This window comes from Silurus meridionalis, chromosome 14 (assembly GCF_014805685.1).
Source record: "Silurus meridionalis isolate SWU-2019-XX chromosome 14, ASM1480568v1, whole genome shotgun sequence".
In the NCBI taxonomy this organism is placed as follows: Eukaryota; Metazoa; Chordata; class Actinopteri; order Siluriformes; family Siluridae; genus Silurus; species Silurus meridionalis.
The window spans coordinates 13,882,639-13,897,648 of NC_060897.1; the positions used below are offsets into that span (position 1 = coordinate 13,882,639).

At 40.8% G+C, this 15,010-nt stretch overlaps 1 protein-coding gene across 1 annotated transcript; it reads right to left on the bottom strand.

Annotated features, from left to right (window-relative positions):
• Positions 1–8,010: 8,010 nt before the first annotated feature.
• On the bottom strand, positions 8,011–10,488 carry LOC124396403. Its single transcript, XM_046865523.1, has 2 exons — positions 10,316–10,488; positions 8,011–9,908 (listed from the first exon to the last, which is right to left on the bottom strand). Exon 2 carries the CDS (start codon positions 9,738–9,740, stop codon positions 8,019–8,021), a length of 1,722 nt encoding a protein of 573 aa, XP_046721479.1. The 5' UTR covers positions 9,741–9,908; positions 10,316–10,488; the 3' UTR covers positions 8,011–8,018.
• Between the last annotated feature and the right edge of the window lie 4,522 nt (positions 10,489–15,010).

The following is a 15,010-nucleotide window of genomic DNA, read 5'->3' on the forward strand; positions in this document are numbered from 1 at the left end:
ATTATTACTTTACTATGAGAATTAGTTACCCAGACTCAAAAAGATAATGTTCTCACTGTTTTGAAAGTGCTTTTACCATTGCTTCTCATGCATTTATGTGTCATATTTTCACAGTAGCTTAACTGGTTTCCTGCTTTAACTAGTGTTAACTTCTTGTATTCATGTCATATCAGAAATAAACAAAAACATAATCTATGGCAGCGCTTAGAAAAGAAAAGAGATCATAGGGTACTTAAAATGAAATAAAAAGTAAAGAACAGAAATTTGCCTGTGAGCAAACATAAGGGAGCAGAGGCATAGTTATAATTGCTTAACACTGTATATAACAGAACAGCACTTTAATTGTCACTGTCCTTTGCTTTCAATATATTATAAAATATATACTGTAATTTCCGGACTATAAAGCGCACCCTTATATACACTGAATTTGACATTTTTTTTTTAACATAAAAAAGCCGCACCTGTCTATAAGCCGCAGGTGTCTACACTAATGTACTTTACACAGGCTTTAATGAAAGACACGGTGTAACGGGTGAAATATGTTGCGCTTCTATTAGGAGCATAGCGGTATTTTGGGAAAAGACCGGCACTGCATACTTCCGGTATTACTGCATGTGTGGAGATGGAGGATTATGTCCTTTATATTTTCTGATGCTCATTTCTAAATTTCTTTGACTAACCCATAACGCTGTTGCAAAGAAAAATAAAAAAGCACAAGTTTTGGAAACCTGTCTGTGCTTATATGATTTCTGTTGCAACTGGAGTTTTAGTGAGCTCTCCCTTCACCCAGACTCAACGCGCTACAATGGCTTGTATATAAACAGTAGCCGACCAAGTAAGTCATTGTTCACTGTCTTCCTCCTTCCTTTCACAACTACAGTGGTACCTTGACCTACGAGTGCATTAATGTACGAGTTTTCCGAGGTACGAGCGGTCACGCGGTCGTTTTTTTGTGCTTTGTTACGCAAGCAAAAAACTTGAGGTACGAGCTCGAGACGCCGCTGCTAGATGGCGAAGTGAAGCCAGAAAGCGAAGATTGTGCCGAAAATTAAGATAAGCAAAGAAGAAAAAATAAAAATTTTAAAGTTTAGGGATACGTAGTGTACAGGAGTGATAGTAAAAAACGAGTTTTTCCTCCGCCTCCGCTTATCGCCTCTACCCCCTCCACACACACACACACACACACACACACACACACACACACACACACACCACCGGCGTTTTCGTTAGCTCAAGTCGTCTTATCTCCAAGTAAAATACACTGAATAAAAACTTATTATATCTTTACATACTCTTTCTATTATGTTTTTATACAAGATTTGTTATTTAGAAATGTATTTTCCATTTTAATAACATAAAACATAAAAACGGGGTGGCATTTTGAGGGTTGGAACGGATTAATGCCATTTTAAGTTTTTTTAATATGGAAAACTGATTTGATGTGCGAGCAGATAGAGATATGAGCTCGTCCACGGAACGAATTAAACTCGTAGGTCAAGGTACCACTGTATTTCTCTGGGGAGTTTATCACACAGGTGAAGTTCGTTTTTTCGTTTCCGTTCGGAAATTTCATTGGCCCAATGTTATGGGGTTCAGTTTTTTGGCTTGAAGTGAAACCGGGAAAAACCCAGGGAAAATCCATAAATTAGCCGCTTCGTTGTTTAAGCCGCAGGGTTCAAAACGTCGGAAAAAAGTAGTGGCTTATAGTCCGAAAAATACGGTAATAGAAATGTACATACAAACCCGATTCCAAAAAAGTTGGAACACAAATTGTGAACAAAAACAGAACGCAATGATTTCAAAGTTTCAAATTTCATTATTTTGTTTAGAATACAACATAGATGACATAAATGTTTGAACTGAGAAAATGTATAATTTTAAGGGAATATTTTTCCCTTAAAATTATAAATTTTCTCATATTTAATTTTATATTAAAGTTGATATTTAATTTCATGACATCATCTCATCTCAAAATAGTTACGACAAGGACATCTTTACCACTGCGGGGCATCCCCTCTTATTTTTATAACAGTCTGCAAACGTCTGGGGACTGAGGAGACAAGTTGCTCAAGTTTAGGAATAGGGATGTTGTCCCATTCTTGTTTAATACAGGCTTCTAGTTGTTGAACTGTCTTAGGTCTTCTTTGTCGCATCTTCCTCTTTAATATGTGCCAAATGTTTTCTATGGGTGAAAGATCTGGACTGCAGGCTGGCCATTTCAGTACCCGGATCCTTCTTCTACGCAGCCATGATGTTGAAATTGATGCAGTATGTGGTCTGGCATTGTCATGTTGGAAAATGCAAGGTCTTCCCTGAAAGAGACAACGTCTGGATGGGAACATATGTTGTTCTAGAACTTGGATATACCTTTCAGCATTGATGGTGCCTTTCCAGATGTGTAAGCTGCCCATGCCACACAAACTCATGCAACCCCATACCATCAGAGATCAGACTTCTGAACTGAGCGCTGATAACAACTTGGGTTGTCATGGTCCTCTTTAGTCCGGATGACATGGCTTCCCAGTTTTCCAAAAAGAACTGACCACAGAACAGTTTTCCACTTTGCCACAGTCCATTTCCTTCTGGATCATGTTTAGATATGCCTTCACTTTTGACCTATAGATTTTTAGCCGGCAACAGCGAATGGCACGGTATTCCTCAGTATTCCCGAGCCCATGTTGTGATTTCCATTACAATAGTGTAGCGGGTACGGGACTTCCGTATCAGCTGGCAGTTAAGTGTTCCCAGCAATCTGTGGAATGGTGAAATAAAGACCGGACAAAACCATGCGTGTGATCAGCTCTTGTCTTGCTGGGTTATCTTTTAATTCTTAAAATGATATCAGGAAAATTACAACTTTCAACACATGCCTTATGAACCATAGATTGCTTCTCTATGTAAATGTCCACTGTTTTAGTCTTTCTCTTGTGAATGCATTTATTTCCATGAAGATCTGTTCATTAACCAATCACGGTGTTACTCATTTACATATCCATATGCTATTTAGCATGTCTGAGTCTCCATTTAATTCAACTATACTAAATACATCTTAAATCAGTACATTCTCTAAATGTTTTACCCATTTTAGATCACTTGCATGCATTTTTAAAGTAAACTAAACATTTATAGGAACTGATATACAAACATTTAAACATTCACCTTCAATAACCATTATCACATATCACAGGGCATACATAGTCCTTCACTCGCGGGTTAGCATAGCATTAGCATAGCGATTTTTAAGTAAAGATTAAACATAAATCCTTCATCAAAACAAACCGAAAGCAATCACTTAATATGCACTGACATATGTTCTATCAACACCTATGAAGATTAACACATTAAACAGTCAGCTAACCTGTGGAATGGTGAAATAAAGACAGGACAAAACCATGCGTGTGATCAGCTCTTGTCTTGCTGGGTTATGACCTGCAGCCCAGCAGACACCTTGCAACACGCAGCACTCCCACAGCACCCTCTATTGAACTGGCGGAACCACCATTCCCCTAATACATTTGAGCATGCAAAAACTCATTTAAGTGTCTTTAATCACAAATGAAATTGTGTTAATTGTGAAGAACCGACAATCGGGGCGTCACACTCTCCCCACCACAGAAGGTAAAACTCTTAACTCTTTAGATATCCATATATATATTTATTCTTAATAATTTGGAACTATAACTGTAACTGGTATCCTTTGGTATGGGTTACTGATATGGTCCACCCATGTATGTGCAGAAGTAAGTGCCCAGGGTAGTGACTGAACTGTGTTTGCTGTTAGTGTGTTTAATGTTGGTACTGTTTGGAATGTGGGTTGTCCAAGAAAGGGGTATGTCATTCGTTGAGCAGGTCTTCTCTCTCTGAGTGATCTCTTACTTTCTCGGCAGGGTTCTTGTTGTGGAGGTTCTTCTTGCGGGTTTTCACCTCCTGATTCCATGCCTTGTTCTGGCTCCTGGCTCTCCACAGGTAGCAAAGTATATTCTGGAAGGTCAGCATCATGAGACATGCACTCTGGTTCTTCCGATGATTGTTCCAAAGTCTCTCTTGTGCAAGCCCTCTGTAAATCATCTCTCTCCATGAAGTCAGACCCATCCAACTCTCCCTTAGACTGCCCACTTCCTGGTTCCTCTCCTTCACATTCAGAGTGTTTTGAATTACCTATTCTCCTCCAATAGTATCCTTCTTCTTCATCAGAGCTTGACTCCTCATCTTCTCCTACCTCATCTTTTTGTGTAACCTTTCTCCTCAGTTGTACCCTTGTCTCAACACCTCTTCCTCCAGGCACTTTCTGATTCTTTGGGTCCAGATTCTCTGGTGTTGGTAAATCATTCACAAGCAGGAGGTGGTTTCGGTGCAATGTTCTGATCTTGCGCTCATCATTTTCAGGATGTACCTTGTATACGAAGTTATCACCTAGTTGCTCTTTCACAACATAAATGGTAGGCTCCCAATAAGAACGCAGCTTTCCTGGGCCACCCCTCTGAGCCATATTCCTCACCAAGACACGATCTCCAGGTCTTAGAATGATACAACTGGCTTTCTGATCGTAGTATTCTTTATTGCGCAGACTCCTCTGCTTGCTATTCTGTGCTGCAATCCTAAAGGCTTCAGCCATCCGATCTGCCCAGCGCTCAGCATACCCACGTGGGGTGGTGAATCCCTCTTCTTGTACTAACCCAAACAATAAGTCAATGGGAAGCCGTGCATGACGACCATACATTAGGTAGAAGGGAGAGTATCCTGTCGACTCATGCCTGGTGCAATTGTAGGCGTGAATGGCCTTCGGCAGATGTTCCTTCCAGTTCTGTTTGTCCTTTTCAGTCAACGTCCGCAACATCTGAAGCAAAGTTCGGTTTAGTCTCTCTACAGGATTACCTTGAGGGTGGTATGGAGTAGTCCTGGAGCGACCCACCCCAGAGAGCTTCTGCAGGGTATGGAAAAGGGAATTTTCAAACTCACGCCCCTGGTCATGGTGTAGTTTTGCAGGGAACCCAAAACGAGGTATGAAGTCGTTGAATATTTTCTCAGCTGCAGTCTTCCCAGATTTGTTCCTGGTAGGATAAGCCTGAGCAAACCTGGTGAAGTGATCAATGACCATCAGGATATATTCATACCACCCACGACCGGTCTCTAAGTGCAAGTAATCAACACACACCAATTCCAAAGGGGCGTTTGAGGTGATTCCTCCCATTGGCGCATTCCCATGGGTAACAGGTTGTTTCTGTGTTATACAGGGACACTGACGAGTCACATACTCCTCCACACTCTTCCGCATCCCAGGCCAGAAGAACCTTTCTCGAGCCAACTGTAGTACTTTCTCTGTCCCAACGTGACTCATGTGATTATGCAACTGCTGAAGTACCATCTGCCGATACTTTGTAGGCAGTACCAGTTGACGTCTTTGTGGTGTTCTCCTATAAAGTATATTGTTTTCTAGGACTAGCTTGTGCCATTCTCTTAGCAGTTTCATTGTGTCACTCGCTGCCATACGCCGAACATCAGTGGTTAATGTCTTACCAGCTTCCTTCAATTTGACCACTGGCCCAATCACTTGATCTTCACGTTGTGCTCTACTCAATTCATCAGGACTGATGGCGGGTGCTACCTGATCATGGAGTGTGACTGTGTCAGTTGCTTTTAAGTTTAGGGCTGCCACCCAGGCTACATCTCCATTCTTGGACATCATGTTACCCTCCCAAGTTGCCTGGATGGCACTTTGTGACAGGCCCTCCGTGCACCCACTTATGTATTGGTCCATGTCCAGGGGACAACGTGACAACATATCGGCATCATTATTACTCTTGCCGGGGCGGTATTTAATCTCAAAACGGAAATCTGCAAGTTCCCCCACCCAACGATAACCAGCTGCATTTAACTTTGCTGAACTCATCACGTAGGTGAGAGGATTATTATCAGTATAAATGGTGAAACATGGGGTGTAGAAGAGGTAGTCACGAAACTTTTCACACACCGCCCACTTTAGAGCAAGAAATTCCAGCTTACCGGAATGGAGTCGGTAGTTTTTCTCAGCAGGCGACAATGTCCTCGAGCCATAGGCAATGACCCGTACTCTTCCTTCCTGTCTCTGGTACAGCACTGCTCCTAATCCTTGTTCTGAAGCATCAGTGTGCAGTACAAACGGTGCATCAAAATCAGGATATGCAAGCACAGGTGAGTTGGTTAGCATGTCGATGAGTCCGTCTAAGCTCTGCTGGTGTTCATCTCCCCAAACAATCGGATGTCTTGAGGGCAGCTGTGAGCTCCTCCTCCTTTCCCTTTTCCTTCCTACTGGTGATTGGTTTTCTGCTGTGTTCGCTTGGAGCAGCCCATAAATAGGTTTAGCTAACCTAGCAAAGTCTTGGATGTAACTTCTGTAATAGCTTAGGAAGCCTACAAGGCGGCGAACTTCTCCAACATTTTGCGGTCTTTGATCACGAAGTACTCTTACAGCATCCAGATCCTTTGGATCCACTCTTACTCCGTCCGCAGACACAAGGCGACCCAGGTACCGGACCTCCTGCTTAAACAACTCGCACTTAGCTGGACGCAGCTTGACTCCATGCTCCCGGAGGACCCTAAACACGACTCGCAATTTTTCAACATGTTCTTCAAAGGACTTGGCAAAGCAGAGAACATCATCCAAGTATGGCAGGCAGCACTCATCACGGATGGACTCTAACATTTCTTCCATACTCCGTTGAAAAGCAGCAGGAGCGTTTGAAAGGCCAAAAGGGACCCTTACCCATTCAAATAGGCCCCAAGGGGTCACAAATGCTGTCAAGTGCCTCGACCCTTCGGCCATAAACCCCTGGTGATAAGCCTTTCCCTGGTCAAGTATGGAGAACCAGCGATAACCACCCAAGGTGTTCATGAGATCCTGTATTCTTGGCAGTGGATGACGATCAGGGATGGTCTTTCTGTTGAGCTGTCTGTAGTCTATACATAGTCGTAGTGTGCCATCTTTTTTCCGGACGCACACTACTGGGGCAGCATAGGGTGAACGAGATTTTACTATCCAGCCCTTAGCAAGCAAGTCCTGGACATACTCCTTAACTTCTTTCAAGAGTGGCTTGGGTATAGAAGTATAGGCCTTCTGCACAGGGATATCATCCTTCAAACTCAATGTCATCTGTAGGCTAGGGATATTTCCGATGTCATTTTCATTACGAGCAAACACGGCCGACTCTTCATAAAGAAGCTGTCTCACCACTGCTTGTTCACTTGATTTCAGGTGACTGAGGTCTACAGGAGGATGCCATTGTGTGGTGCCGTCCTTTGGCTGTGCTGGTTGAGATGAAACAGTTCCCTGTGGATTCGTTGGCTCAAGTTGATTTGTCTGGATAATCTTAGCAATGGCTGCTATTTCCCCAAGAATGGTTCTTTTTGGGATGGTTACCTCATGCTTAGTGTGGTTGCCAACTGGAACTCTTATGAGCGTCTGTCCTCTTTTGTGAACCTCAATCAGTCCTTCTCCAAGATCAAGACATGCTAGTGGTGGGGCCTCCTCAATTGGCTCAAATAGGACTGTGGGGTCAGAAATATTAAAGTTGGGAGGTACCCTACATTTTACGTTGGCGACCTGGCCAGGACGAATGGTGACACCTTGTGACCCTACCCTCACCCGGGCTGTGTCGGCATAGACTTTATTTGTACGAATGAAGCCCACTGACACTTTAACCAGGTCATCTTGGGTATTTCCAGTGTTACTCATCAGGGAATGTAAGGTAGTAAGAATGCCTGCCTTGTCTTTGGGGCCTGTGATTAACTCTGAGATCACATTAAACCCCAACAGTGGCCTCTCCAACTGTAGCTGACTGACCAGAAAAGGGACTTGGATGGAGTAGCGGGTCCCATCATGTCCAGCTAAGCTTACTGTAGCTTCGACCCACCCACTAAATGGAATTACTTCCCCATTGATGGCAAACACCTCCAGACCAGCACTGGGTCCTACTATTTCAGATAAGGGGCGAACATCATGTGTTGGTAGATATTCTTTCCTCCAGTCTTGATCAATGATGCTAACCTGCGCTCCAGTGTCGAGAAGCATGACCTCCAATTTCGCCTTCCAGTAGACACTTTTTTCCAACAAACTGGACAATCTTTTCTCCTGAGCCTTCAGGTTGTCTTCTCTTTGGTTTCCTGGTGGTACTACCCATGTGATCCCACGAACCAGCATTAACTGTATAGTTACGATAGGATGAACCTGCATTAGGGACTGTTGTCGCTGGTGTGCTTTTTGGCCTAACATTAGGTACTGACCCTTTTTGCCTGTTTAGACAGCCAACCGCCCGGTGACCTTCCCCTCCACAAATGAAACAGTGGCTGCAAGTCTCCACTTTCCCCTGTTTCATGCAGTTAGGACAACCCGGCCTTCTCCTCTTTTCAGGTGCTTTAGCCATACATTGACAATTCTGTTCTTTCTCCTTGGGCTGTTGTAGTGAATTGACTACATCAGTCAGTGCTTCTACTTGGGTGATAAGCTTGCGAATCTCTTTATCAACCTGCTCAGTAGTCACAGACGCTGCCTTAATTTCTGAAATTCCTTGAATTTGAGCACTATGAGCATGAGTGGTTTTAAGTCGTGGCATTGACTGCAGCCGACGCTGTCTCTCCTCCTCCTCACTTGTTACCTTTACAAGCTGTCTGAGAAGCATGTCATCTGTTGCGTCTCCTGCAGCAATTAGCTGTTTAAGTTCACGACGAAGCTCACCGTGTTTGGACCCCAAACCCTGGCAAACTGTGTGGAGGAATACCTCTTGTATGGTCTTCGCATTATACCTTATATCCCCAGTGTTGTGTTTGGAAGCAAACTGAATCTTTTGTTTGAGTCCAATTGCCCGATAAAGAAACTGCTGTGGATTCTCGTTTTCTCCTTGGCGTGCACACATCAACTTCTGAAACAGCTCTGTGCTACTCTTATCCCCTAAGTGAGACTGTAGCAGCCCTTTCAACTCTTGTACCGTCAAATCCTCTTTCTCCATTAACATCTCCTTGAAGTGACCGGGTTTAGTGATCTTCAGTACCCCTCTGATGATTTCACTTTCACTAAAATGTTCTTGCAGGCCCTCTTCAATTTGTCGGCATACACTGTTGAAGCTAATCTCAGAGGTAGAGTCGCCAATCTGGCCTCCATGTACTTTAAACTCTCTCCGTGGGATATATGGAGGTTCTCTCCTGCTCATTTGGTCATCGGTACAGCGTGGGGGAGGGGGAGTCTGGAAAGAAAATGGGAGCGCGCCTGATTGTGAGGACATGGTGTGGGGATTCGTAGCGTGAATCTTTCGGCCGAGTTCCTCGTACATCCTTAACATCTGCTGATACTCAGTGTCTACTGTGCACATGGGGGAATGGCTGGTAATTGGGTTTATGTCAGATTTTGCGTTATCCGAGTGACCCTGGGTTTCCCCTGTGCTCCAGTCAGGTGTCTTATACTTTTGTGTTGTTCCATACCGAGACTGAGTAATTAAGATTTTATCCCTTAGGTCTAGCAGCACTGCCATTCCTCCATCTTCCCTTCCCATCAGGCTCTTACAGCACAAAAAGCCACTCATGAAATCGAAACATCCCTCTTCATCCCCCAGTTCTACTCGTGATTCTTCCCCCTCGTTGGTTTGTTCAATGTTTTTAGCAATGAGGAAGAGTTCATCCTCAGGCAGTTCGCAAAGGGCTTTCCTGATTTCCTTCACCAGATTTCTTCTTTCTTTTTCCATCGTACCAACCTCCAAACTACTGTTAATCATCAAAAAACAGCAAGGATTCCATACAAAGATCCACGGCAAGCTGGTCTTTGGATTCTTTTGGATGAGCTTCCCTCCTCTAGCAGTTGGTGCTCATCCCGGACGAGCCCCCAAGAACTGTAGCGGGTACGGGACTTCCGTATCAGCTGGCAGTTAAGTGTTCCCAGCAATCTGTGGAATGGTGAAATAAAGACAGGACAAAACCATGCGTGTGATCAGCTCTTGTCTTGCTGGGTTATCTTTTAATTCTTAAAATGATATCAGGAAAATTACAACTTTCAACACATGCCTTATGAACCATAGATTGCTTCTCTATGTAAATGTCCACTGTTTTAGTCTTTCTCTTGTGAATGCATTTATTTCCATGAAGATCTGTTCATTAACCAATCACGGTGTTACTCATTTACATATCCATATGCTATTTAGCATGTCTGAGTCTCCATTTAATTCAACTATACTAAATACATCTTAAATCAGTACATTCTCTAAATGTTTTACCCATTTTAGATCACTTGCATGCATTTTTAAAGTAAACTAAACATTTATAGGAACTGATATACAAACATTTAAACATTCACCTTCAATAACCATTATCACATATCACAGGGCATACATAGTCCTTCACTCGCGGGTTAGCATAGCATTAGCATAGCGATTTTTAAGTAAAGATTAAACATAAATCCTTCATCAAAACAAACCGAAAGCAATCACTTAATATGCACTGACATATGTTCTATCAACACCTATGAAGATTAACAAATTAAACAGTCAGCTAACCTGTGGAATGGTGAAATAAAGACAGGACAAAACCATGCGTGTGATCAGCTCTCGTCTTGCTGGGTTATGACCTGCAGCCCAGCAGACACCTTGCAACACGCAGCACTCCCACAGCGCCCTCTATTGAACTGGCGGAACCACCATTCCCCTAATACATTTGAGCATGCAAAAACTCATTTAAGTGTCTTTAATCACAAATGAAATTGTGTTAATTGTGAAGAACCGACAATCGGGGCGTCACAATAGCATTCCTGTTTGTGATGCAGTGCCGTCTAAGAGCCCGAAGATGACGGGCATTCAGTATGGTTTTCCGGCCTTGACCCTTATGTACAGAGATTGTTCCAGATTCTCTGAATCTTTGATATTATGCACTGTAGATGATGATAACTTCAAACTCTTTGCAATTTTTCTCTGAGAAACTCCTTTCTGATATTGCTCCACTATTTTTCGCCGCATCATTGGGGGAATTGGTGATTCTCTGCCCATCTTGACTTCTGAGAGACACTGCCACTCTGAGAGGCTCTTTTTATACCCAATCATGTTGCCAATTGACCTAATAAGTAAAAAATTGGTCCTCCAGCTGTTCCTTATATGTACATTTAACTTTTCCGGCCTCTTATTGCTACCTGTTCCAACTTTTTTGGAATGTGTAGCTCTCACGAAATCCAAAATAAGCCAATATTTGGCATGATATATATTATATTATATATAAATAATAATGCTAGCGACCATTTAATGTAGTCAGCTAACTTGCCTATCATAGCAAGCTTAGCTGTTGCAGCTAGCTAGTACTTAACATGTGCACTTAACTACTCGTTTGCTTATATTTGGCCACAAATATCCATAAGAGATTAATATTTACACCAAAGTGTCTAGTGGAAAAAGTGAGAATGCTATTGCTATTAATGACTGCTGTTTACCCTGGCATTTCCTACATACACAATAATCGTGTTAGCAATCGCCCTATAATTCACTACATATAGATTCTATGCTGGGTCATGGCTAATGACAGCCATGTTTGTTGCTGGCATCTTCCATTTTCAGTGCCGCTCCCATAGAGTCTTGTGTGTTAGTTTCGGCATTAAGCTTGTAACTTACACCTAAAAATAGCACTCTCTTAAAAAGTTGACTCTTTTTATTTTTAAACTTGACTCTATTTTTAAAGTAGACCATATTATTTTAAAAATTTAACTTTTTTGTACTGACTTCAAATACAAAAACTTTTTCGTGTTTAAAGTGGATCTTTTAAATTTAAAGTTGCACACACACAAACACACACACACACACACACACACACACACACACACACACACACACACACACACACACACACACACAGATCATAACAGGCTTAACCAAATTAGCGTGTAATTAAAAACCCACCATACATCTGCACTCACATTATTAGCAGAACAGAAAAGATTTCTGTACTGATGACAGCAAAAAAAAGCTTTAAAATGGTTAACCTAATAAATAAATATTACAAAGCATAACTGACTGAATTAATCAGCAATTCATTTTCCAACAATTTTAGTGTAAACAGAGATCAATTGAGCGAAGAGAAAATGACGAATAGCAAATGCCAGACTTTAGGTGATGAGACAGATACTAATAATCACTGATGATGCTGATAATCACTGCTAATTAATTTTCTACTAAACATTCAGAAATGCTTCAAATTTTTGTCAGCAATGAGGTAGAAAGTTGTATAAATAAGCAATTAGGAATTGTATTTTAATTCAGGACAGCATGTTTTCAGAGCAACATATAAAAGTGTACATATCTATCTGTTAGAATTGCAGCTTGTAGATTTGCTACCTTTAGTGTGGACCAGCAAACAGATTGAGGTACAAAACAAATAAAAATATTATAAGGGGAAAAAATGTTAAATATCTATATACATAAATGGGGCATATCATTGTAATCAGCATGAACCAATCACATTTACAGCAAACTCATGTTCATAATCTGTCACCAATAACATGATTCTGATTAACCCATTTAAAGATCAACGATTAAAGATTTCAATTAACTTACAAAGCATGTATAGGGCAACGTTGAGAGGTAACAAGTGAGTCCATTAACAACAAGTGCAGAAAATAGGAGTCAATCTTTGGACAGTGAAGCTTTGGACAACAATATTTTGTATTCATACTATAAGGAAGCGTTTTTTTAAACATAATCCATTCTCATTAAAAAAAAAAAAAAATTACCCAACAAATTTAAGACAATAACTGTCAACAAGTAATGGATATAGTCAGATCCCAAATTTAAACCAGTTAAATTTATATTTACAGCATTTGACATATCCTCTTATCCAGAGCAATTTACGATCTCACTTACACATCTGAGGCGTTGAGGGCTAAGTGCTTTTCTCAAAGGGACGACAGTGGCAGCTTGGTGGTGATGGTATTTACTCTCAAATCCTTCTGATCAGAACTCTATCTACTGCTTGTAATTCAGTTTACAACTTGAAGATTTATGTCCACTGTATTGTAGTAAGTGTCAAAATTTGATCAGGTTAAGGGTTTTTCTAGACCTCATCATAAATAAGAGCCATGTGTCCTCAAACACTTGAGTGTTTATCCACAATCATAAGCTGTTGGCATTTGTACTGAATGTAACAGAAACCAAAAACTACAAATTTAGCCAAAGAGTAAGAAAAATAAAATAAAAGAGCAGAAATGCTGTCATTATCCTGACCTCTGTGGAGGAGAAGTGCTCCTAACAACAAACAAATGAGCATTATTTCTCTTGTAACAAGTGTAACTGCTCTTGTTGAAGTGTTTTTAGGCTGTTATAACAAAAAGTATTATGTCTCCATGTAGTGACCTCCATCAGGCACATGCCCACCATCCCCCACTGTGTGCACTACTCATGGAGTTCTGATGACAAATGGATTTTTTTTTTATCTTCTATTTGTGACATTTATGCAGTGTTTAAAAAATGGATAGAGGATAGAAAAAATGGATGATTGATTAGCTGTACTATATTGTATAAAGCAAAAAGAAATGAGTGTAGGATGTGTCTTATGGAGAGTCATAATTAATTGCACTGAAGTAAGAAAATGTTAGTGAATGCATGAAAATGCACAAAATGTCATAACTAAATTCCAATTTAGAGAAACTCGAATTGCTATATATCCTCTGTTTGGTTAGTTAGGTATCAGTGTTTTGCACTCAAACCCAACCATCTACTTGATTTAGTAATATGCAATATCAACAGCTGCAACTTTTGCACAGATACCCTTTATTTACTTGAACCAAATCATCAAATGAAGCACATACGTGTTCCTTAAAAGAGAAATCACTTGAATAAGGAAAAAGTTAAGGACAAAAACCCTATGTTGATGATTTGGTGCTGTTCAGAGGTTCCGGAAATTCTTGCATTGCTTCAATATTTGAGGGAAGAAAGAACATTAAGGTCTTGACTGCACCAACTATTCACATATTAACCATGACTGCTTGACCATTAATAAAGATAAACCCACACTCATTTAGAATATATATAAGCCAGTGAAGAATAACCTTGTCACTTATGAATGTAAATGCTGAATGAACCTGCAGAAGAAAGTTGAACATACGGAAGCTAGATTGTATATACTGTATATACATCACTATATGGACAAAAGTTAACTTGAACTAGGAGACCCAAACTTGTTCCAGTATGACAATGGTCCTCTGCATAAAATAAGCTCCATTAAAATATGGCTCACATGGGATGGAGTGGGAGATCTGGAGTGGCCTGCTATAGATCTCTGACCTCAATCCTACAAAAAGGAATTGGAATGCTGACTGCATTCTAGACCTCCTCACCCTACATCAGTACCTGACTTTAAGAAAGCTCTGTGACTGAATGAGCACAATTTTCCACAAACACACTCTAAAATCTAGTGGCTCATCTTTCTAGAAGAGAGGAAGAATATTATAACAGGAAATGGGGATTAACTGTTGAATAAGATGCTAAAAAAAAAAATTTTTTTTTTTTTACATATAGTGTATATATAAGCACATGATGTATACACCACCCGCACGTGTATATATATATTTTATATATATATATATATATATATATATATATATATATATATATATATATATATATATATATATATATTACAGGTTATTTTTAAATCTTTAAGCACAGCTTTTTATAGCAGGATTTTTGTTGCCAGTGCGTATGGATTGACTTGTGGATGAGAGATGGATGACAGACACATGCTACAGTCAACATTGTGGTCTAGGCAGCAGAAGTGGAGAGTGGTGAAATTAGTGGACAGATGGTGATGAGGAGAAAAAGCTTAAGGCTGATCTATGTATGCAGATGAATAAGTCCCTGTGCTACTAATCCCAGCACAGCAGGTTGCAATCTACCAATTTTTTTCTCAGTCTCACCAGCATGCATTACTCCCATAAAGACTATTAGAAAACCTAGCTGGACATTCCTCTTATTAAGCCATCCATCCAGACAGACAGTAAGATGGCACAGTCATAAAA